The 23018-nt window shown below is 42.0% G+C and overlaps 1 protein-coding gene across 1 annotated transcript; it reads right to left on the bottom strand.

Moving 5' to 3' along the window:
• Positions 1-4269: 4269 nt before the first annotated feature.
• On the bottom strand, positions 4270-22246 carry LOC126544144 (man(5)GlcNAc(2)-PP-dolichol translocation protein RFT1). The gene has a single exon (XM_055062029.1). The coding sequence runs from the start codon at positions 21940-21942 to the stop codon at positions 20272-20274; it is 1671 nt and encodes a 556-aa protein (XP_054918004.1). The 5' UTR covers positions 21943-22246; the 3' UTR covers positions 4270-20271.
• Between the last annotated feature and the right edge of the window lie 772 nt (positions 22247-23018).

Genomic DNA, 23018 nt, shown 5'->3' with positions numbered 1-23018 from the left:
TGTAAGTTGAGACTGAGTGTTCTCTGGCAATGGCAATCACTGCAGTTGTTGAAGGGCACCGAGGTAGACCTAAATATGTGTGAAGAGCTTGTCCTTGTAAGCTCTGAAGAGCACAAATGTTGGTTTTTCCAATACAGTCTACGCTCGTTACAATGAACCTATGTACAACAGACTTTCGGATATAATGGACCATATTTCAGCCTTTGTTTGTTCCATTTTATTAATGCAATGAAGTTCGCTTTTAATGGACCGCGCTACAACAGACTATCGGCTACAGTGGACGAAACTAGCAGCAGTTTTTGTCAAAATCAGACATATAAAACAGACTTTTGCTGTGTCGACACAGGCTGGCAACTGACTTACCAGGGTAAGTTGACGATCGCGGCTCAATATATCTTGCGCGCGAAGCAGGGAGGAAAGGGGGGCGGAAGTGCACCATCTTTTATGAGCGCGGCACAGGTGGGTGGGGGGGGATGCGAGGGAAAGAGGGGGATTCTACTCCGGTGGCTGCTGTTAACGGCGCGACCACGCGGGCGCCGTATCTTCGAAACGATCTGTGATGTGGACAAAGGGCAACCAGTGCCAGTAGCTTCGTATGTGTTGTGCTTTCGACGTTTAGTTCGTGTTGAAGCGAGAGACAGCATGAAGGTCAATTCGCTCACTGCTGCTGCCGCGCTTATCTTGTTTAATTTGCTATCGCAATCGATGCTTTGCCCTTCTGGCGAAACTGCGACTTTTTTGTTTGTTTCTTTACTTTGGACAGTTCATCACTCACTCTTTGCAATAAAGTTGTTAAACATCGGGACAAAAGTTTCGGAAGTGAGGTGTCTCGGATATTACGGACTTCGGATAAAACTGACGTTTTTTTATCGGATTATCAGGGTCTGTTGTAATGAGAGTTGACTGTATTGGACCTGAAAGATGGGCTGTATCGTAAAAATCCCAGAAAAAGTGCTCGGTATAGTTGAAGCATGGCCCATGTCCCCACGTCTTGCTGCCAAGAAATCTGAATAGGTGCACAATGGACCTTAGTGTCTTCTTTAAGTGACCACAGCGGGGACTCCATGAAATATCTCTGTCGATGATGACATCTAGAAAGCGTGCTAGATATTAAGGGTCTACACGGAAATGTGCACCCCTCCCTGTTACGGCATATTCTGGAGTAGAAAGGCATAAGCAGTACAACTGTGTGCTTATCACAAAAACTTTATAGGGAGAACACCACACAGTGAATTTGGAAGGGATGAGGAGTAGACAATGCAAAAAAAGGGGACTTTGGCAATGATGCCCACGGTCAGCAATATCATTTATCTAAGGAGAATAGAAAAATGATTGGAAATAATTTTTTTGTGCCAGACAACTGTGCAAACTAGGGTGGCATTGCTTACCATATGTGGATGATATCATCCTTCTACAGACAATTGAATGATCTCCAAAAATTGGTGGATATTTGTGGAGGGAAGGCAGATGCTTTAGGTTTGAGATTCAGTGCACAAAAATCTGGTGTTATAGCACATAATGATGAAAGCAACAAGGTTGTGGTGGAATGGATGAAATTCCCTATCATCTACCTTAATCCGAATCTACCTTAATCAAATGACACTTTGTAAGATTCTTATTTAAAAAAAATGGAGCTGCTGTGCAATCACTTCACGAAGGGCTACTTGTGCAGAATACATTCCTTTATTCTGTTGACAATTTTCTTGTGTGGTAGTTACTTCCATGAAACCCCTTATATATGAAACCTCTCATAAATCCCCTTCTTCTACCTTTCTCAAGCACATAATGACTTCATATCCACCTACTTCAGCACGTACGGAGTGCATAGTCGAGCTAATGGTGTCAAAAAAATTTTTGCAAACATGTTCTTTTATAAACATGAGAGGGAGAGATATAGAGGCTACTTAATGGATTCTGGAAAGGTTTGCCTGGCAGCAAGCCTAACATGCTACTTCAGATGGATAGGATGAAAAATAAAATGATGTGCATAGTTGACGTTAACAAAAATACAACGTGCAAAACACAACACTATCAATTCTCAACTAAAGTGTCTCATCGCTGCCTGTGCATCTCGTGCAACGAAGGCACTTTTGTGTTACAGACATGTTGTAGCATCTTGACTGTTTATGTTGTTCGTACATGAAGGCAAAAGCAAAATTGTTGCATGAAATGTTCACTTGGCTAAATCTGCTTACTAGGCAACTCTTTGCTGCAAATACTGCCTTGACTGTCACCAAGAGCAAGGAAAGAAAAACTCAAAAGTGCTACTTTCACATAGGACACCATGCCTGCACAAAATATCAACATTGTAATAGCAGTGCAAAACATGGGGCAAAGCGGGGCAAAGCCAGGTGGCTGAGACAGGTGAGGACTATCAAATAGCGAAGTGTCACAATGAAGAATCTCATGTAGCACCATCCGTTATGATGCTGATTCTACTATTGTACCTGTTGCTTCAATACTGTATACGGGGTGTCCCCACTACCATGCATTGAGCTTTAAAAAACAGGGATAATTTTACATGACCGGAACCAAGCACACATTATTTACAGCTGAGTTGAGCACGCACCAGTAATTTTATTGTTGATTACAATGATTGCCTGATTACGGTTAATCATGTAAATAATGAATTTCAGCTCTACTTGTCAAGGCGTCAGTTAAGGAGTTGTAGACAACTATAAGAAACATCGAACTCTGATGTTTTCAGCAAGATGCTGATTGCATGCTTATTTTTTCTGGCTGAAAAATAACACATGAAATATGATAAATACCCCGTGACTAAGCTCACAGACCTTGACCATGTATCCTAATGGCATGACCAATGGCTTATGCAACTAAATGACAAGAAATGCAAGAGCATGAGCATATCTGACTGCCTTAACCATAATAACTAGACATATTTTCTTAATGGAGCTTTGCTAAATGCCCTTAAAGGAGTACTGACATGACCTCAAAACCCTAGAAAAATATTGACCAGCGTCAGAGCACCATAAATATTTTTTTAATTTTAAAAGGAAACTGAACCAGTTTTGGTTTCCTTTCCCAGGAGGTGTATGTGTTGTGATGTCTCGATACAGAAAACAGTCACGTGGGACCAGAACATCGCAATGTTTTGGCACTCGCTCCGGCTCAACACAGTGGTCTATTATGTTACTACATCGGGCTGAGTAGTTACTAGCAGTGTAGCAGATGACCTAGACAACCGAGTGAGCTGGAGCGAGTGCGAAAATGTTGCAGTGTTCAGCCCCCATTTGATCGCCTTCTGTGTCATGACTACACAACTCGTACACCTCCTGGGGAAACGTAACTGAAACTGGTACATAGAAAGCTATTATAGTAAATTATTTAGGGTGCTTTGAGACTTACCAGTATTTTTTCTGGGGTTTCAAGGCCCAGGACAATCACTTAACATTAAAAATGAAAAGTTGAAAGTGTCATATGTCAGTACACCTTTGATGATTGTAAATACCTTAACATTATGATTACTAACATCCTATCTTAGTGCATGCACGTTTACTATGAACTCCCTTATTAATTTTCTGTACCGCAAGATTCTTTTTCTGCCAGTGTGATTCTATTTGTGTACCTCAATCAGTGTCTCTTGTAGCCACGCTCGAGAAGACGTCAGTGTGAGTCTTCAAAATTTGTTCGCTCAGAACAGTGCCAGCAGTAGTCTCAAAGACTTGATTAAACAGTCATGTTTTTGAGATGGCTAACCTATGAACTAACCCAAACACAATTTACACGTTTTAACACAATGCAGGATGGGTTGTGGTTGGGCTATGGAAATTCTGCAACCACCTGCAACTGCCTGCAATAGCAATTTTTTACCAGCATTAATGCCTAGGAATAACATTATTTGCACACCACAGGCAGAAGCTTTTCACTGTCGCATAGGAGGAAGAACTGCCATGATCCACCGGTGACCTATGCCACTCATGTTATTCTATGCAATTATGTGATTGAAGTGAACATTCTTGTTCGTTGCAAACACAAGGATTTGACACTGAATGCACCATTTCGCACTTCCCTAACAGGATTACGCACTCTGACAAGGGAACTATGCATGTATACTAAAAGACAAAATTCACAGCCTCAATAAATGTACACATCATAGTTGCAGCCTGGCATGAAGGCTTCAGGTGGCACCCATTAATACATGGTCCAAAGCTCTAATTTATTTAAAAAACACTGAAAGATAGAAATGGCCAGCTACTCCATCAGTGCTGGCATGAAATTCTGTGAATCAAAAGTCAATAACACGTAATCTGGTTGGTTGGTTTATAGCTTCATACTTTTATTGACTGTACTCAAAGTTAATGCATTTATATTTCATACATCTTTATAAAATACACACTTATGTCATATTGGCATACATGAGGATTTAAAGCAAATGCAAGAATAAACAAAGTGCCATAACAGTCCTCTCAAGTATCATCCGGACCCAGACTGGTGATTTGACTTCGTGCTGGGAAGTGCATTCAAAGCCATGCAACGAGCGTTAGGGCAGAGGGATGCTTCATGGGAGCCTGCATTCATACATGCCAGAATAAACTAGTTTTTGAACTCTCATCTTCCTTAGCATGCAGAAACAACACTCCACCTCTGATGCTGGCCTCTTATTTATTTAAGATTTCCTTACAGGCCTCCTATGAAGCATTGGGTAAGGGGGGCATCACAGAAGGACTAGAAGAGTATATATTAGGGGTATATAACAAAACATAATATACATACATGAATATTAGACCATACAGAAATGTATGCACAACTTTTTATATCAACATTAGAGAATTGCACAAAAATAGTAGGAGATGGCAACATACATATTAGAGAAAGGGCAAAAGATACAGTTCTTTCAGCAAACAATATACAAAAGTATCTACTCCAATGTCATATGATAAAAACACAAGACAAATAAGGGAAATAAGGGAAAAAGGATCAACGGCGAATATCTCGGCAACCTTCAGTTTACCGATGACACTGTTCCATTCAGCAACACTGCAGACGAGTTACAACAAATGATTGAGGACCTTAACAGAGAGAGTGTAAGAGTGGGGCTGAAGATTAATATGCAGAAGACAAAGATAATGATGAATAACCTGGCAAGGGAACAAGAATTTGGGATCGCCAGTCAGCCTCTAGAGTCTGTGAAGGAGTACGTTTACCTAGGTCAACTAATCACTGGGAACCCTGATCATGAGACGGAAATTCATCGATGGATAAAAATGGATTGAATCGCATACGGCAGATATTGTCAGCTCCTGACTGGAAGCTTACCATTATCATTGAAAAGGAAGGTGTACAATCAGTGCATTTTACCGGTGCTGACATATGGGGCAGAGACCTCGCAAAGAGCGATGGAATGAAGATTGCTAGGCATAACATTAAGAGACAGAAAGAGAGCGGTTTGGATCAGTGAGCAAATGGGTATAGCCGATATTCTAATTGACATTAAGAGAAAAAAAAGGCACTGGACGGGTGATGTAATGCGCAGGTAAGATAACAGTTGGACCATGAGGGTTACAGAATGGGTACCAAGAGAAGGGGAGCACAGTAGAGGATGGCAGAAGACTAGGTGGTGCGATGAAATTAGGAAATTTGCGTGCACTAGTTGGAATCGGTTGGCGCAGGACAGGGTAAATTGGAGATCGCAGGGAGAGGCCTTCTTCCTGCAGTGGACATAGAATAGGCTGATGATGACGATGATGAAAATAAGTGTAAAATCATCTCTAGTGTTTCTTTAACCACTTGAAGCCATAGATTAAATGGTAGTGCTTTTGAATACCATTGCAAGTTGTGTTTAAGGTAATAGCTTGCAAATATGCTGCTCTGTGTTAAACATGGCATGCATCAGCCAGCTTTTCTTCAACAAGTATACATGAACTGGCTACTGCTCACAACCACAGTCAGATAAGACAAAATGCACATTGGAATCTCATACTTTAATAAAATATACAGAATTAATGAGGTCAGTGCAACGATAATAGTTTTACTTGTTCACTCAAAAACTGCCATTCACTTTAAAGGGACCCTCACCAGGTCTGGCCATTTTGAGCCGACAAGCACAGTGCACACAATGCGTGCTAACGATTGTGTCTGCCAAGTATTACATCACTAGGCACCGTGGAAAGAGCTTATATTTCAAACCAAATGCCGTCTGCCCTTCTCCTCACGGGTGCCGTGCTCTCAGCTGGCTAGGTGACGTATATGCGCAAGTGGGCCTACTTACAGCATGTGCTGCGACGTTGCTCATGGTGACACATAACTTCCGAAAATTATTCAAGGCAACATCTATCATTTGCCTTATCTGTTGTTTCAATAGACCAATTAAAGTCTAGAGAAATAACAAAAAATACAAACTGAATGTCTACATATTTTTGGTTTACTTCGCACCGTAGCAAGAGAGATGTACTTCCGTTTTGTCTGTTTGTTCCCTTGTCGTTCAGTCACGCATGCAGACAATGAAATCGTGCCATATTGTATCGTGTTCCAGCGTGCGATCATGCTCCATTACCTGCTTGTGTCTGCCTCAGTGTTGGTGTAGCATTTACTTATATTGGTAGTCAGGCGTTCTCATGTAAAGCACGCCAAATGGTGCGTTGTGCAAAACGAGACAAATGCAACAGCTCGTGTGCGGGACCATCCACTGAAGTGTGCCGTGCAGCAGAAAAGTGAGGGGGAAAAACAGAAGGCGGAGTGTGTGACATATCTGTGCCACGATCTTCCAGCTCTGGTAAGGGAGAACACAGGGAAGGAATTTCGCTTGCGGAGGCTAAACGGGGCAAGTGGAGAGCATGTCTGTGTTGGCAGTGAAGCTCGCCTCCTGAAATCATGGGTTTGTGGCACTGAAATATTTCTATCTTGGCTATTAATCAACCAGTTTGCAAAATCTGTATGGTAGAACGCTCCCTAGAGGGCATGTAGCAACTTCCAGTGCATAACTGAAATGTTCTATGCAGCCTGGTGAGGGCTTTTTAATGTAGCTTCTATCCTTTATGAATACACAATGGCAGAAATTATTTTGTCCACACTTTTCATGATGTCTCTAAAAATAATTATCATGCATAAACTTGCTTTTCTCCTTAATTACTGCACAAAATTATTAAGATGCCAGATAGAATATTGTTAAGACAAACCTGCTTAAGGCAAGTTTTCAGCTATGAGGAACATTGCGTGAAATCTGGTTTGTTTTCCACAGATCAAATGGAGAAAAAGAAGAAAAATAAAAGCTTTTTAACAAGACCCACAAATTTGGTTAAGTCAAACCACTGCAGCTGCTACTGATACCTGCTACATAGCTCAGCAAGTGGTTTGTATCCGTAGACTTGTAGGAGGCAGCTCTGCTAGCTACACAAGAAGCAAATGGTCTTTTTGTGAATGTAAACAATTACACCAGCATCAATAATGACATTGAAACTTGCAGGGCCGACACCACAGAAAGAATATTTGAGGAAATCTTCGAGGTGCCCTTGCAGGCTGATGATGATAGTGAGGACACTGCCCAGGAGCCACAAGAACTGGCAGTATTCGCACATGATGCAGCTGAATAGTTCGGTGGATCTTTAACATAGAGGTAAGAAAGAATTTTTGAGCAAGCTAGGTGAAATGTCAGTATTTGTGACAGCGCACAGGTTTGCAGAGCACTGACAAGCAACAATTACTTAACAGCTTAAACAAGAGTGCATAAAGCAATATTTTGTATCATGCAGGCACAGGTGCCGAAAAAAGTAATCGGAACATGGGAGCTGTGGTCAAAAGGGCCTCCCACTGCCCTCTAGCAGCCTCAAGGATGCTACAGGGCATTGCGATTAAACTTCTATGATCACCAGCCTGCATGCATGCGTGCGTAATCCAATTTCTTGTTTCCCCTTGAGGCTGTTAGAGGGCACTTGGAAGCAGCTCGGCCACAGCTCCTGTGTTATAGTAATTACTTTTCTCTGCACCTCCACGGTAAATGCCTCTTTTTACCTGCCTTTTGGTTTTAATGTTGTTTCGTTTATTGCTTTTTCATTTCACTTAGTGATACCTTCAAGGCACAAGGGAATTACAGAGAGGAGTGCTAGGATTGAGAAAAAGAATTGAAATTCATAGTTATACAATATTAGCTAATAGTCACAACTAATGATTTCTTGCATGAAGTTCTTGGTTGTACATGAAAATTCCTGGTTATACAATGTTAGCTAATGATTCATGAAAACGAACAATGTCTTGTATGCAGGCGATCGATCCGGGAAGGTGGTTCCAGTTCTCCGAAGTCCGTGGGATAAATGAACAGAAAGTTTTAGTGTGGCGTGTTGATACTGATTTTATTACTATGGTCAAAGTGTGAATAAATAAAAGCGGTTGGGGAAAGTAGATCAAATCGGAGATAAAAAAAACATTAAATTCTGGGGTTTTACATGCCAAAACCATGATATGATTATGAAGCATGCCGTAGTAGGGGACTCCAGAAATTTCGACCACCTGGGGACCTATAAAATGCCCCCAAAGCACGGGACATGGGCGTTTTTGCATTTCGCCTCCATCAAAATGTGGCCGCAGCGGCTCAAATCGAAGCTGTGGAATATGGTAATAGATTTTGTGAAATAAGGAAAGCCTGAAGATTTCGCGGCGGGATGCAAGTGAGGGCAGTTCAAGGGCATTTTTTATAAACGTGACACTTGCTGTGTGGTTATAGTTAGCGATAAATCTGGCAGCGTTGTTCTCAACAAGTTCAATTACGTTAAAAGTTTACTAGTAAATGGATCCCATACGGAGGCCACATATTCAAGTTTACTTCTGCCAACAGTTTTGTAGAGGAACAATTTGAGAGAAGGGGCAGAAGAGAAGTTACGGCAAAGGCAACCTAACATGTGGTTAGCATCGTTAACAACACTGGTGATGTGTAATGTCCAGTAAGTTCTGAGGTAATGTGAACACCAAGATAACGGTAAGAAGAAACAGGTTATTGAGAAAATAGCAGGGAGAGGTAGTGGCTGTTCAAGTTAAGAGGAGCGCTTCGCACTTATTAGGATTCAGCCCCATGAGCCACGTGTTAGACCAATTACATACAGCATCTAGATCACAGCATCTAGATTGCTTCGTAAAGCAGTATTGTCGTTATTGTTGTTAATTTCACTAACTATAATAGAATCGTCAGCAAATAGGCAAATATTAGAAGAAGAACAATTTGGGAGGTCATTAATATATATTAAGAACAGCAAAGGACCTTTAAAGGACCCCTGTGGTACTCCAGAATGAACGGGCTTGCTGGAAGACCTTGTGCCATTGCATGCAACAAACTGAATGCGATTAGTAACGTAGCACTCTAACCAAGTAATGAGATGAGCATCTATATTTAATTTGCTTAGCTTGAAAAGAAGTAGATTATAACACACTTGATCAAAGTCTTTCGAGTAATCGAGAAAAATGCAGTCTGCAATCAAAGAATGGTGTAAAATTAGGTGAAATTTATGAGTGAAGGAAAGAAGTTGGGAGTTTCCCGAGAATATGATTGACAAAAACTGTGATGTGCTGGTGAAAAGATCGAGATGGAGTGAAAAAACTTAGTCAATTGTGATGACAGTATATGTTCGAACATTTTACAGGGGATGCTAATTAGCAAGATGGGGTGGTAATTGATAGGTGAATGCTTGTTACTCGACTTGTGGAGTGGAATCACCTGCCTGATCTTCCAACCTGTAAGAACACAACGACTGTCGAGTGACTGCTGAAAATTTTTTGAAAGAATCAGGGATGAGTACACAGCGGCACTTCTTAAAAACTTAGCACTAATGCAGTCCGCACCAGGGCTAGCAGATATCCTAACAGAGTCGATTACTTTAGTATTGCCAGGTTCAATGATTATTGGGTCCATAGCAAGGCACACGGGTGATGGGAACATTTGAATGGGGGGATTAGAAGTATAGTAACAAAGTTATTAGAAATTGTGTTGTGAAGAATGGATGGACAGTCATCGTCCAGTATAAGGTTCCCAGTAGAATGAACAAGGCTGATAGTGTCATAAGCAGAAGAATTATGCACCAAAAGTTTTATGGATCACTTGTCAACGTGGAGGGTAGCGTCACTTTTAAAATGTTAATTTTCGCTGCCTTTGAAGCCTCTACATAAATGCAATTGGCACTGTGGTAGACACTCCAATGGGCTTCTGATGTGGAATACTTGGCGGTGCTAAATGCATGTTCCTTTCTATCAGCAAGTTGTTTTAAATTTGCATTGTACAGGGGGCTTTTATATTATAAGAGATGTTGCACAGGGGGACATATTTGCTTGTTAGTTCATGCACGTTACTTTTAAATAATTGCCAGTTGTCATTAACAGAGCGTCCACCGAAGTTGTCGAGGAGATCAAGAAAACGGGACAACTCACGGTTGATGGCAGCGAAATTAGCCTTATTGGAGTTTAAGATTATTTTTGTGAGTGCACAAGGCTTTGAAATAGAAATATTAATGCTGAATTCTAATGATAAATGATCACTTAGGCCTGGCATGCACAAAATATCAGGCACCAGTTCGGAACATGATGTCAGTACTAAAGCTAAAAGATTAGTGGTCTCTCCCGAAATTCAGGTCAAATGTGAGACAAACTGTGTTAGCTAGAACAATGAACAAAGGTTAAAAAAAATACCAGTTTCAGCTGAGGGTGAATTAGAAGTGGGAGGCACAGAAGATTACGATATGTTGGAAAAATTAACATCACCCATAAGAAAATCAGGAGCATTTGGAAATTGGGTACTAATAAGGCTAAGGACATCATGTAGTTCATTAATAAACTCAGAAGAATAGGAAGGTGGGTAGTAGCATGCACCAAAAATGAACCTACGATGGCTTGATTCGATACATGCCCAGACAGGTTCAAGCTGGGAATCAATATGACTAAGGCGAGACGTTAAAGGCTTTTTAGAGGCTGAGTACAATGCCCCAACGTGTGTAGCTCGATCACAATGATGAACTGTGAAACATGACGCATCTTTAAAACCTTTGTGATGGTCGATATTAGGGTGTAACCAAGTTTCGGTTAGGGCAATAACATCTGCTTCACAAGAATCGATTAAAGAGTCGAATACATCGCGTTTGTTCAGTACACTGCATGCATTACCAAGAAATACATTCATGTATGTGAATGACGGAGAGGCACAAGGTCCCCTCGTGCGATCCTATACAGGTGCATTTAGCAATTGCGTATTTTTGCATGTGTAGCTACATTTGCTAAGTGCACGTACTGAGCCGAAAAGCTGCTCGATTTCTTTGACGCTATCTGATGCTGAGTAAAACATGAAGCATTTGCTGCTCATAAGGAGCTTCTTGTACTTTAGCTGAAATAAGAATGGCTCTGGTTGTGCTTTGGGCAAAATCAAGAAACTTTTTTTCTTAGTTGCTGAATCACATTGCAAAAATCCTGACACAGAAATGTTTAGTGGTTTCAGTTTAAATTGTGAGCACCCTCTCTCTTTTTTTTAAATCTTTGATTTTCATGATAACTGGGCGAAATTTTGAATTTGTGGAAGTCCCAGGCAATGGGCACATTCAACGGCACTGGAAGGCAAGCCATCCCCAGGACGAAATAAATTGCCGCAATAGTGTTTTGCTTGGTTTGTTGCCAGTATTTGTGGTTATCAGGAATGCTGTGGAAAATCAAATTGTTACGTCTTGAGTGGTCTTAATAATCGTTCAAATGAGCCGCAGTTTCAGGTGATCAGTAGAACCACAGACATTGGTCAAAAGACGGGGAATGCGGGAGATGGAAATTCAAGACGATGAGCAAAACGTGAACAAGGTGAATGCAGGAGCCAACGTTTCGACAAGTGGACTTGTCTTCTTCAAGGCGACATATGCTTTCCTCGCCACAGTATATATAGGTGGGGTTCTTCTAAAGGGGAGAGGGTGTGAGGCGGAAGGACGCGGAAACAAGGAAAATTGTGTTAGCGTGTCGAATTGAGAGTAAAGAAACACTGTGTACAAGGTCAAAGCCAGGCCCCCACCCGGGTCTGTCAACACACGTGCGTTAGCCGGCGTGTCAAGGGCATCTGACACGCCGGCTGACAAAAAAAAAAAAAGAAAGGAAAGGAAAGCGGAAAAAAAATGGGGGGGGATACGCCAAGAAATCAAACTAAGTGTTGTTGCCTATAGCTTGAAGTTTAGCATAGCGAATACATTCTAAAGCTCCCTTTGAAACGCTTATGCCTATTGGTTGCAATGTCTTGAACTTATGGATAAGGTATGATTCTCTGTATTTTCTTTCTCGTTCAGAACGGAAATTTGACTGTAAGATGTAGAGTTTAAGTTCATCAAAGTTATGACCTGGTTGGTTGAATGCTCGACGACGGCTTTGGGAAGCTCTTTAGCTGTGTCCGCGCGATGTCCGCTTAATCTGAAGTTCATTGATTGTCCTGTTTCACCGATATATTGTTTCTTACAGAAAGAACATTCAAGCATATAAATCACATCTGAACTTGTGCAAGTGAAGCTAGATTTGACTTCATGTGTATAACTATTTGCGGTGCTTTTAATTTTAATGTCACTTTGAAGGTGCCTGCAGACATCGGTCAAGTCACTCATAACTTCTTCGAGCAGCTTTGCCTGGTTTTCTAGCAAATCAAGGCATTCGAAACTGTTTGTTTAGTTTGGATTGAATGGCTTCGTGGCTAGACTTAATAACACTAACATCAGACTTCAGGTATGTCTGACCTTGTGAAAGCTCAGTGTTCTGCTTTTTAATGTCTTTTAACATCTGAAACAATTCTACCACTTGCTCGGGTGTACCTGCATTATCAATTGGCACCGTAGGATTAGATCAAGGGCCAGGGTTTGTTTCGATGTCAGATGACTAAAGCAACAAGAACGTGACACCAACACATTTCGACAGAGTAAAAAAGGAACACTTGGGCATGGAAGCAGCAATAAAAAACAATTGTCAGATCGCTTAGCTTAAGGAGTAGACTGGTTACGCACCTGTGGAGCATAGAATTTCAAAACTTGAGACATTTTGGCAGGATGGCCGCTCCATGCCCACTGAAAGGACGGACGAAGCCCCTGCAATTTAAAGGTCAGGCGGGTGCAGAGGGGTGCTTCTGTAGCTGATGACGTCAAGATGACGGGCAGGTCAGCAATGGTCCAATGTTGACATCAGCCTTAGACAATATGTTGGTGATACCAGGAACCATCATGGCATGTGCTTTCACAGTTGGCAAGCAGTGGATGCGGGCCAGCAGCAGGCATGTGAAGGTGATCAGGGATAGAAGATTCTGCAGAGCATAGAATTTCAAAACTTGAGAGACATGTTGGCTGAATGGCCGCCCCCATCCCCACTGAAAGGACAGACGAAGCATCGGCAATTTAAAGGTTAGGCAGGTGTGGAGGCCGCTGCTGTAGCTGATGACGGGCAGGTCAGCAACGGTCCAAGTGTTGGCATCAGCCTTAGACAATATGTTGATGATACCAGGATCACGCACGGTGTGCGCCTCCATAGTTGGCAAGCAGTGGATGTGAACTGGCAGCAGGCACGTGAAGGTGACCAGGGATAGAAGAAGCTGAAGAACATAGAATTTCAAAACTCGAGACATGCTGGAAGACTGGCCACTTCCATGCCCACTCCAGTGCCATCTACGATCCCACTGTGAAGGGATGGTGCATTTTTTTTTTGGACCAATTATATTAAGACAAGCTTCTGGTAAGGTGAACAGATTTCACAGTTCCTTCAAGTTCATCTTAATGGGAGTTTACTGTAGATACTGTAGAACAGTAGTATTTCAGACTCCTTCTGCAAGGTAAGTTCATTCCTTGCTGTGCTGATATGCATGATAAATATTCTAGACACCCATCCATATTTGCAGTCTGCATACACTGAAGAGTATAGCCCCAGTTGCTCTCGGTAACTCCAAGCCTGCAGATGTTGTGCACTGCAGGAGGTGAATTTCAAGCTCAGCCTCGTCAAAAAAAAAAAGACTTATAGAGGCATTCGAACTTCCGACTATGGCAACCGAGCATTCGACATAGCTCAGTCAGATAATCCCATAGGCAGCAAGGCTACCTTATCGCCAACAAGTACAGCCCAGAGGGCCCTACATGCCTAAAAACTTCTTTCATTTATCAGCGATAGATGTGTTTTCCTGATCGCGATGGGTAACTCAATATAGAACGATTTCCAAACGGTTCTGGCCTCGTAGTTCTGGAATCGCATGTGTGCAGACAGCCATGAACTCGGCTAGGCAAACCCTGCAGGCGTACCGACGACCATTCACAGCTCCAAATACATGCTCGTGGTCTACAGGAGTACAAACGAAACCCTGTGAAAACTAATATAAGTGCAAATGTAGCAGAAATAACTAAATGCAAACCACGACTTTTTTTTTTTACGTTACATTATTTATTTCTTATTGTTTGCGTGCTACTGCAAACCTTCTCATCACTTTTTCTCTTCCTTTAGCCCTGCTTCAACAAGAAACTCCCTCACCAAAACAGGAATTGGCCTCCCTGGTGCAGTATTTGACCACTCTGTCCCCAAATGACTCACTCAATTACCCAATGGCCCTCAGTCCCCAGCAGCTGCGGAGCACCTGACCAAGGCGGCGGTCAGACCTGTAACGCAGCAGAGGGTGCTAAGAATCTCTGGGTCCAGACAGGCCGCCAATGGAAACTGACCCTTGCAACGTTTAACACCCAAACCCTCTAAAGTGAGGCTAGCTTAGCAGGATTCTTTGAGGAACTATCAGACATTATTTGGGATATCATTGGCCTTAGTGAGATTAGAAGAACTGGTAAGGATTATACAATGCTGAATAACAGACATGTCCTCTGCTATAGAGGTCTCCTAGATACGGGGTAGGATTCCTAATCTATAAGGACATAGCGAGTAACATTGACGAATTCTACAGCATTAATGAAAGGGTAGCTGCAGTCGTAATCAAACGTATTAAGAGGTATAGATTAAAGGTAGTACAATCCTATGCTCCAACATCCAGTTATGACGACGAAGTAGATCAGTTTTATGAATTTGTTGAATTAGTGATGAGAAAAGTGCAAACTCAGTATACTGTAGTAATGGCTGACTTCAATGCAAAAGTGGGGATAAAGCAGGCTGGTGAGAAAGCAATTGGCAACTACGGCGTCGATTTTAGAAACGCTAGAGGAGAGATGCTGGTAGAATTCGCCGAAAGCAATGGGCTGAGAATAATGAACAGCTTTTTCAGGAAGCGTAGCAACAGAAAGCAGACCTGGAAAAGCCCTAATAGTGAAACAAGAAATGAAATTGACTTCATACTTTCTGCTGATCCCAGCATAGTGCAGGATGTAGAAGTGATAGGTAGGGTAAAGTGCAGCGATCATAGGTTAGTGAGGGCTAGGATTCACCTCAATTTGAAGAGAGAAAGAGTAAAATTGGTCAAGAAGAAACAGGTCAACCTAGAGGCAGTAAGGGTAAAAGCATACAAATTCAGGCTGGTACTTGCAAACAAATATGCAGCCTTAGAACAGAGAGATGATGATGACATAGAGCTAATGAATGAAACTGTAACTAGGCTGGCTTCAGAGGCAGCAAATGAAGTGGGAGGCAAGGCACCAAGGCAACCAGTAGGCAAGCTCTCCCAAGTAACAAAGGACCCAATAAAGAAATGACAAAGAATGATAGTGTCCAACTCAAGAGATAAGATAGGATTCGCAGAACTGTCAAAACTGATCAAGAAGGTGAAAATAAGCGATATTCTGAACTATAACATGAGAAAGACTGAAGAAGCCATAAAAAATGGACACAGCCTGAAATCAGTGGGAAAGAAACTTGGCATAGGTCAAACCAAGATGTATGCACTGAAATATAAGCAGGGTAATATCATCAGCAATCTAGAAGACATAGTAAAAGAAGCAGAAGAATTCTATACTGACCTGTACAATACCCAGAGGAGTCAGGATACCTCCATTAGAAACAGTAATGAACAGGATACAGAAACTCCTCCTATAACTAGCGATGAGGTCAAAAGGGCCTTGCAAGACATGAAACAAGGAAGAGAGCCAGGAGAAGATGGAATAACAGTCAATTTAAACAAAGATATGGATACATAATGCTTGGAAAACTGGTGGCTCTTTATAGGAAGTGTCTATTGACTGCAAGGGTTCCAGAAAACTGTAAGAATGCAAACGTTATACCAATCCACAAAAAGGGAGGCGTTAAGGAATTGAAAAACTATAGGCCCATTAGCTTACTCCCAGTATTATATAAAATATTTACCAAAATAATGTCCAATAGAATAAGGGCAACACTGGACTTTAGTCAACCAAGGGAACAGGCTGGCTTCAGGAACGGATACTCTAGAATGGATCACATCCATGTCATTAATCAGATTATTGAGAAATCCGCAGACTACAATAAGCCTCTCTATGTGGCTTTCATAGATTACGAAAAGGCATTTGATTCAGCAGAGATACCAGCAGTTATGGCGGCATTATGTAATCAAGGAGTACAGAATGCTTACGTATATACCTTGGAAAATATCTACAAAGGTTCCATAGCTACCTTAATTCTACACAAGAAAAGCAGGAAGGTAGCTATAAAGAAAGGGGTCAGACAGGGAGACACAATCTCTTCAATGCTATTCACTGCGTGCTTGAAAGAAGTATTCAAGCAATTAAACTTGGAAGTCTTAGGAGTAAGGATCGATGGCGAATATCTCGGCAACCTTCAGTTTACCGATGACACTGTTCTATTCAGCAACACTGCAGACGAGTTACAACAAATGATTGAGGACCTTAACAGAGAGAGTGTAAGAGTGGGGCTGAAGATTAATATGCAGAAGACAAAGATAATGATGAATAACCTGGCAAGGGAACAAGAATTTGGGATCGCCAGTCAGCCTCTAGAGTCTGTGAAGGAGTACGTTTACCTAGGTCAACTAATCGCAGGGAACCCTGATCGTGAGACAGAAATTCATCGATGAATAAAAATGGATTGGATCGCATACAGCAAACATTGTCAGCTCCTGACTGGAAGCTTACCATTATCATTGAAAAGGAAGGTGTATAATCAGTACATTTCACCAGTGCTGACATATGGGGCAGAGACATGGAGACTGACAAAGAAGCTTGAGAACAAGTTAAGGACTGCGGAAAGAGCGATGGAACGAAGATTGCTAGGCATAACATTAAAAGACAGAAAGAGAGCGGTTCGGATCAGTGAGCAAACGGGTATAGATGATATTCTAATTGACATCAAGAGAAAAAAATGGAGCTGGGCAGGTCATGTAATGCGCCGGTTAGGTAACCGTTGGACCATTACGGTTACAGAATGGGTACTAAGAGAAGGGAAACGCAGTTGACGACGGCAGAAGACTAGGTGGAGCGATGAAATTAGGGAATTCACAGGCGCTAATTGGAATCGGTTGGCGTAGGACAGGGGTAAGTGAAGATAACAGGGAGAGGCCTTCGTCCTGCAGTGGGCATAAAACAGACTGATGATGACGATGACACTGAAGAGTATAAATGCAAAATTTCATCATGTAACAAATTGAAGGGGACACTAAAGACAAAGGTTAATTGAGCTGCATTAGTAACTTATCTTAGTGAACACCAACAAAGCCACTTTTACCATGACAAAAGGCTTGGTAAGCTGGAGAAGGTGTAAAAACAAAAGATGGGTGGTAGTGTAGTCTTGAAGTTCTTGCACCAGCTTGCCATGACACCATGGATTTTGACGGTTTCTGCTCAGGCCCAGTTAACTTGTTATGGGTAAAGGTGGACTACATTGAATGCTAAAGAAGCCAAAGACTCGAGTTAGCAAGTTTGAAGAACTTTTACTAAGCCATAGTGGCCCAAATACGAAAAAATAGTTTCAAATCCCTGACTGAAGTACTGGCATTGGCATTCCAGTGTAAAATTTAAAAATGAAGCATGCAAGGGTGGAAGCTTGGGCAAGTTAATAGTTTATGGCAGTGTTTTGTGCATTGCGTGGATTGCTTAAGGAAAAAATAGTACAGAGGAGAAAGCGCACTGTACAGCACTTTATCTCTATTGTTTTTCCCTAAAACCATTTACGCACTGTACAAAACAGTGCAATGTACAAAAATGAAATTTTGACATTCATATCTTCTTGTAATGACCAACTTCTTACCATGAAATAAACAAAATGAGTTTTGAAAAATACTTTATCAGTCTAAACTGATTTAATGTTTTCCTTTGGTGGGTGCATTTAAGTAGGCATGAAATATGTGATCAAAACCAAATTTCATGTCAACACAAAGGCAAATGTATAGACTATATTTTACAGCAAAAGAAATGTCAAAGTGTGGACAGATCTGCCACACTGGTTTGTCGCTGTTCTGTCGAGACAGTGACATAGCCCTGAGACATTTGGTCCAGCAGGGGCACGGCACGATCGGGAATCGTTGTTTGGAGCATGCGTTTGGTTGCTCCGAATGAGATTGGCCTAGACCATGCCGACTTCCAGCAGCTGACGAAGTGGGTGTGGCCTAGGCCAATAACATGCAGCGCAACCGAACATGTGCTCCGAACAACGATGCCTGATCAGGTCTCTGCAGTCAGAAATTTCACTTAAAAAGTTTTTTGTGTGTTTATATAAACTTTCTATAAATGGCACAATATGTACGCAATGTTCTCTTTTGCATGAGTTGCTTTTGGAGAGAGAGGGAGTGCAGTAAAAATACAAACGAGTATACTTGGGAGTGGCAAGGGTTGTTCGAGGGTGGGTGCCTGAGTTATCCTGGGAGGGGCAGTGAAAGGGTTAACATAAGTGCCATGAACCAGGTTTCAGTAGAGTTTTTGCAGCATGCTCTAGAAGTTTTACTTAGAAACAAATCGTCGCGGAGTATAAAATATATAGCATAAGAAAAACTTTGGCAGAGTTAAACCAGTGGCCTCTTTCTTCTCAAACCAGTGCCCTGTTCACTGAGCTACTTGAGTCATCTGATGCCAGCAAGTGCTCTCAGCAATTATGGTGAGGCAGAGCATGTTAGTAAGTGCATAAAATGTGTGGATGTTGTGAATAATGTCACTAACCACTCAAAAATATGTGTCACATATGTGTGCTAAAACCATCTTTTGGAAAAATGCAGAGGAACACCATGGAACAAAAAAGTAGAGTGGTTAAATAACTACTCCAAAGTGAAAATGAATGAAAGGCCAGACTCAGACATGCAGGTCTTTGGTGTGGCTAAAGCATATCCCTATGGCAACGAAAAAATAGATAGGGTGGGAGGTCAGGCGATAGAAACCAGGGCTGAGATATGGTGATTATATTCGAATTCTTTTTCTTCTCATGCTTTGCAAATGGTCCAAGTGCCGCTCCACCAACATTATCACCAGCATAGGCTGGTTGATAACAGTGGATGATAAGAAAGGAATACGATCAAGTAAAATGAAATGTTGTGTTACATTGGCCCTGAATTCAGTACTAGTATTAAGGAAGACAATGATGATGACTACAACCAGACAAGCAATAGTGTCCAGGCCTGAATGACTCAATAAAGTGGAGCACAAGCTGTTTAGAAAACAATCTTTGAGTGCAAAGCTATTGCCAGTCTGTAATGCTAGCAAATGGGATATTTTAGTGCCCAGATATTGATCACACCATTTCACACTTACTAGTATACATTGCATTTACATACACCATAATTTCATCTACTAAATTGGCAGCACTGGCAAAACTATGACTTTTTTCATGCTCTTATTTAAAAAAAAAAAAGCACAAACGTTTGCATGCAATTAGTGGCTGCAGTTTAAGGAGGTCATGGACTTCTTAAATTCCACATTTTTGAAGTCTGTACTCCAGAACTGCTCCTGGGATGAAGGGGTAGTTGATTGCTTGTTTGAGGCAGCCAATTTTCTGGTAGTACAAAATGACTGTAGAAGCAACATTCCGACATTGCAGTGATAACACATAAAACAGTGACACAAAGAAATACAATCAGATGAAAGAATTAGAAATCTTACTGTATGCACAGTACAAAATTGATTCAGTATGCTGGGCTACAACATTGTAGTGATGCCTTTTCCGATGCTATTCCTTTTCATGCTTCATCAGTAGTCAGAGCGACGCTCCGCCTGCATTATCAATGGGATGAGCTGTTTGTAAGCAGTGGATGATAACAGTGGCATAGAATCGAGCAGAAGGAATCTCTACAAATTGCAGCCCTCTTAAAACTAACAAATTGAGTAAAATGCTTCCTAAAAGCAGCACTCCTTTAATTAAACATATGCACTTCATGCTTCCACTTTTAAGCACATGGTTTACCAAGAAAACATAACTATCAATAGGAAAACAACACTGCTGCTACTGCACCTTTTCAGATTTTTTTCCAAAGCTTCTGTCATGCCAACATGTTTTGAGGAATGCTACTAGTTCTTTCTCCTCTATATAGATGACAGCCAAGAACACAAACAAGCACAGTGCACCAACAGCAGCATGCAACAAAAGGTAAATGAATCCAGCATGACAGCAGAACATTGCTTCTGAAATTGTGGTCACAAGATAACTAAAAACAGCAGTACCAAGCACACGTGCACTAGGAAGAATACCATGCAATGGACGGTATTGAGTTTTGGCATAGTATGCGTTTATATAGAATGTACTGTAACCAACACGTGCAGTCATGTTAAAACAGTTGGCCAGAATGAATCCAATAGCACCAAACAAGGTGGTCAGAAGGTACGCAATAAATAGGAACAGCACAGAAAAAAGGGCGAGCCTGCGGTTATGCTGGTCCAGCTGTTCCTTACTCATAGCAGCAAACACAAAGCACTCAGTGATTCCATTGATAGCAATTAATACAATGTATGCACAGTGCCACCTGAGTAGCAGAGGTGCTAGACTGTCACTCAGTGCACTGCCCCCATACAAATGTAGAATAAGACTAGAGTAGGCTTGACCAAAAGTGAAAATGATGAGTCCAATGTGAGCCAGCAACTTCAGAAGCTGTTTCAATGTTAATACACTTAACATGACACTGTCCACGTTTTGCTGGCTGGGTGGCACATCACGCTGTACTACCTGAGCAAAGAACACATAGCTGCTTTCTTCAATTGGCTGAAAGACAAGACGGGCTGTTAGGGATCCAAGGTTGTTGACAATGTCATACACACCCTGCTCAGCAAAAGACAGAATGCTGAAAATAGTCATGATATAACGTTCACCTTCAGTCAAGAGCTGCTTGAACACTGTTTGCTTCATAAAACTCCAAGTAAGTTTTGTGATGTTTCGGTCAAGCTGTGTACCATTACTGCCAATGAAAGGAATAATATCAAATGCACTGGTGAAAGGTAGTGCATGTTCATTACATTTGCGGCTGGAGTCTTTTGATTTATCTTCACCGCCGTGGCGCAATCGCCTTGATTCAAACGTGAAGTAAGCATAAAGAACAACAGTATAATAGGCAGATGATATTAGTTGTGCAACGCTGTAAGCCCAAATAGCATTCCGCGGGTCGAAGGCAACGAGTACTGCCATTATGATGCACCGTAAGGTAATGCCACTCCCCACAAAAAATATTTTGAACTTTATGTAATGGAACGCTTGACTTATAACGTATAGAGGTTCAGCAAGCACTTCGATAACAACAGAAATGACCACACAGTATACGCCCAGCGTGTAGCCACTCGCCACCAAGGGTTCAGGTCGCTCCAGAACGAACAACCATACAAAGCTCATAATGCCACCAATAAAGATACAAACGGGAAGGCACAGCCAGGTTACATTGATGATGGCAGGCCAGTTTTGGTTGTCCGTATCACTCAAACAGGATCGACGGAAAGGCTCCCTGCTCAGGAATTGCACAGTTGTGTACAGAAGCATCAACCGCACATTGATAACCCCCAACAGGTCTTTGGTGATGTGTCGCAAGATGTATGCATTCAGCACGAACGTTAAAACACGCAGAGTCAACTGCAGAATGATGTTGTACGAAGCTGCTTTTGTGGCTTTTGCCATAAGGTTCTTCTCTGCCATCTTTAATGGTCATTTAAATACGTTACCGACCCAGTAAAGCAAGCTGAGAACACAGAGGACTGGGCAAACCCGTCGTCGTCCAATGTTCGTTACGTGGCCGCACCAGAGAAGCGTTGTAGCTGAGGCCGCAGAAAAATATCCCGCTGAAGTTGCAAGAATACGATGAAGAAGAGGTTACTAAAACCGTACTTCATTAGTCCGGAGTGCCAATAGTAGCGCAGCTGCACACCAGAAATGTACCACAGAAAGCAATCGCAGCTCAAAACGCCGTCTGCAACGTCAACACAGTATGGACGCTGCCATATTGAGCCCATTGTTTCCCAACTGCAGACGCATTCGCGGCTTCTTAATCCGTTCCTTCACCCACGCTCACCTGTATCCTTTTTGTCTATTTAGTTCGTTTACTTCCTGCACTTCAGGACTAATTTCTTAATTCGGACGCACTTTAATGAATAGGTGATGTCCCAAATTCACGCCTCAGCGACGGTCGCTGCTGATAACAGAAACCCATCTCGAAGGCTATGCTTTTGCTAACTTTATGCGCCGAAAAGTGATTGCACATCCCAAAATACGCCAGGGCCGCCACGTTGCCTATGCTGTGATGAGAGTCATCTCAAGGATTTGCAGCACGAGCAACTCTGGACTACAGCTCGGCATGCCATGTCACCATTTATTTCACTATGTGCAGTTCTTGAACATGCTGTTACCTTGAATGGCTGATGACAGCATGAAGCGGTCACTAATAGGCGATGCATGCTTCATCATGCAGAGCCATAAAAGGTCGCTATTTCGCTGTCAGTGAGTTTCATTGCTAGCCAGGTGATCACGTCACCATTGAAAGGTATGCCATTGTTCCATTGCGGTGCGATTTGTCAAGATTTCCGAATTACAGTGCAAAGAGCCCAAATGGGCCTGATCTAGCTCAGGAATAATTCTGCGACTTGAAAGGGCTCTGAGAGCGTCGCATGAGCTGCATGAGCTGTCAGTGTGTAGATAAAAACAAACTAACCCCCCCCCCCCCCCCTTCTCGCGTGCGCTAACCAGTTTTATGGCTGTTAACTTGCGGTAGAACCGGT

This window comes from Dermacentor andersoni, chromosome 1, assembly GCF_023375885.2.
Source record: "Dermacentor andersoni chromosome 1, qqDerAnde1_hic_scaffold, whole genome shotgun sequence".
Lineage (NCBI taxonomy): Eukaryota > Metazoa > Arthropoda > Arachnida > Ixodida > Ixodidae > Dermacentor > Dermacentor andersoni.
This window is presented reverse-complemented; position numbering and strand designations above follow the sequence as displayed.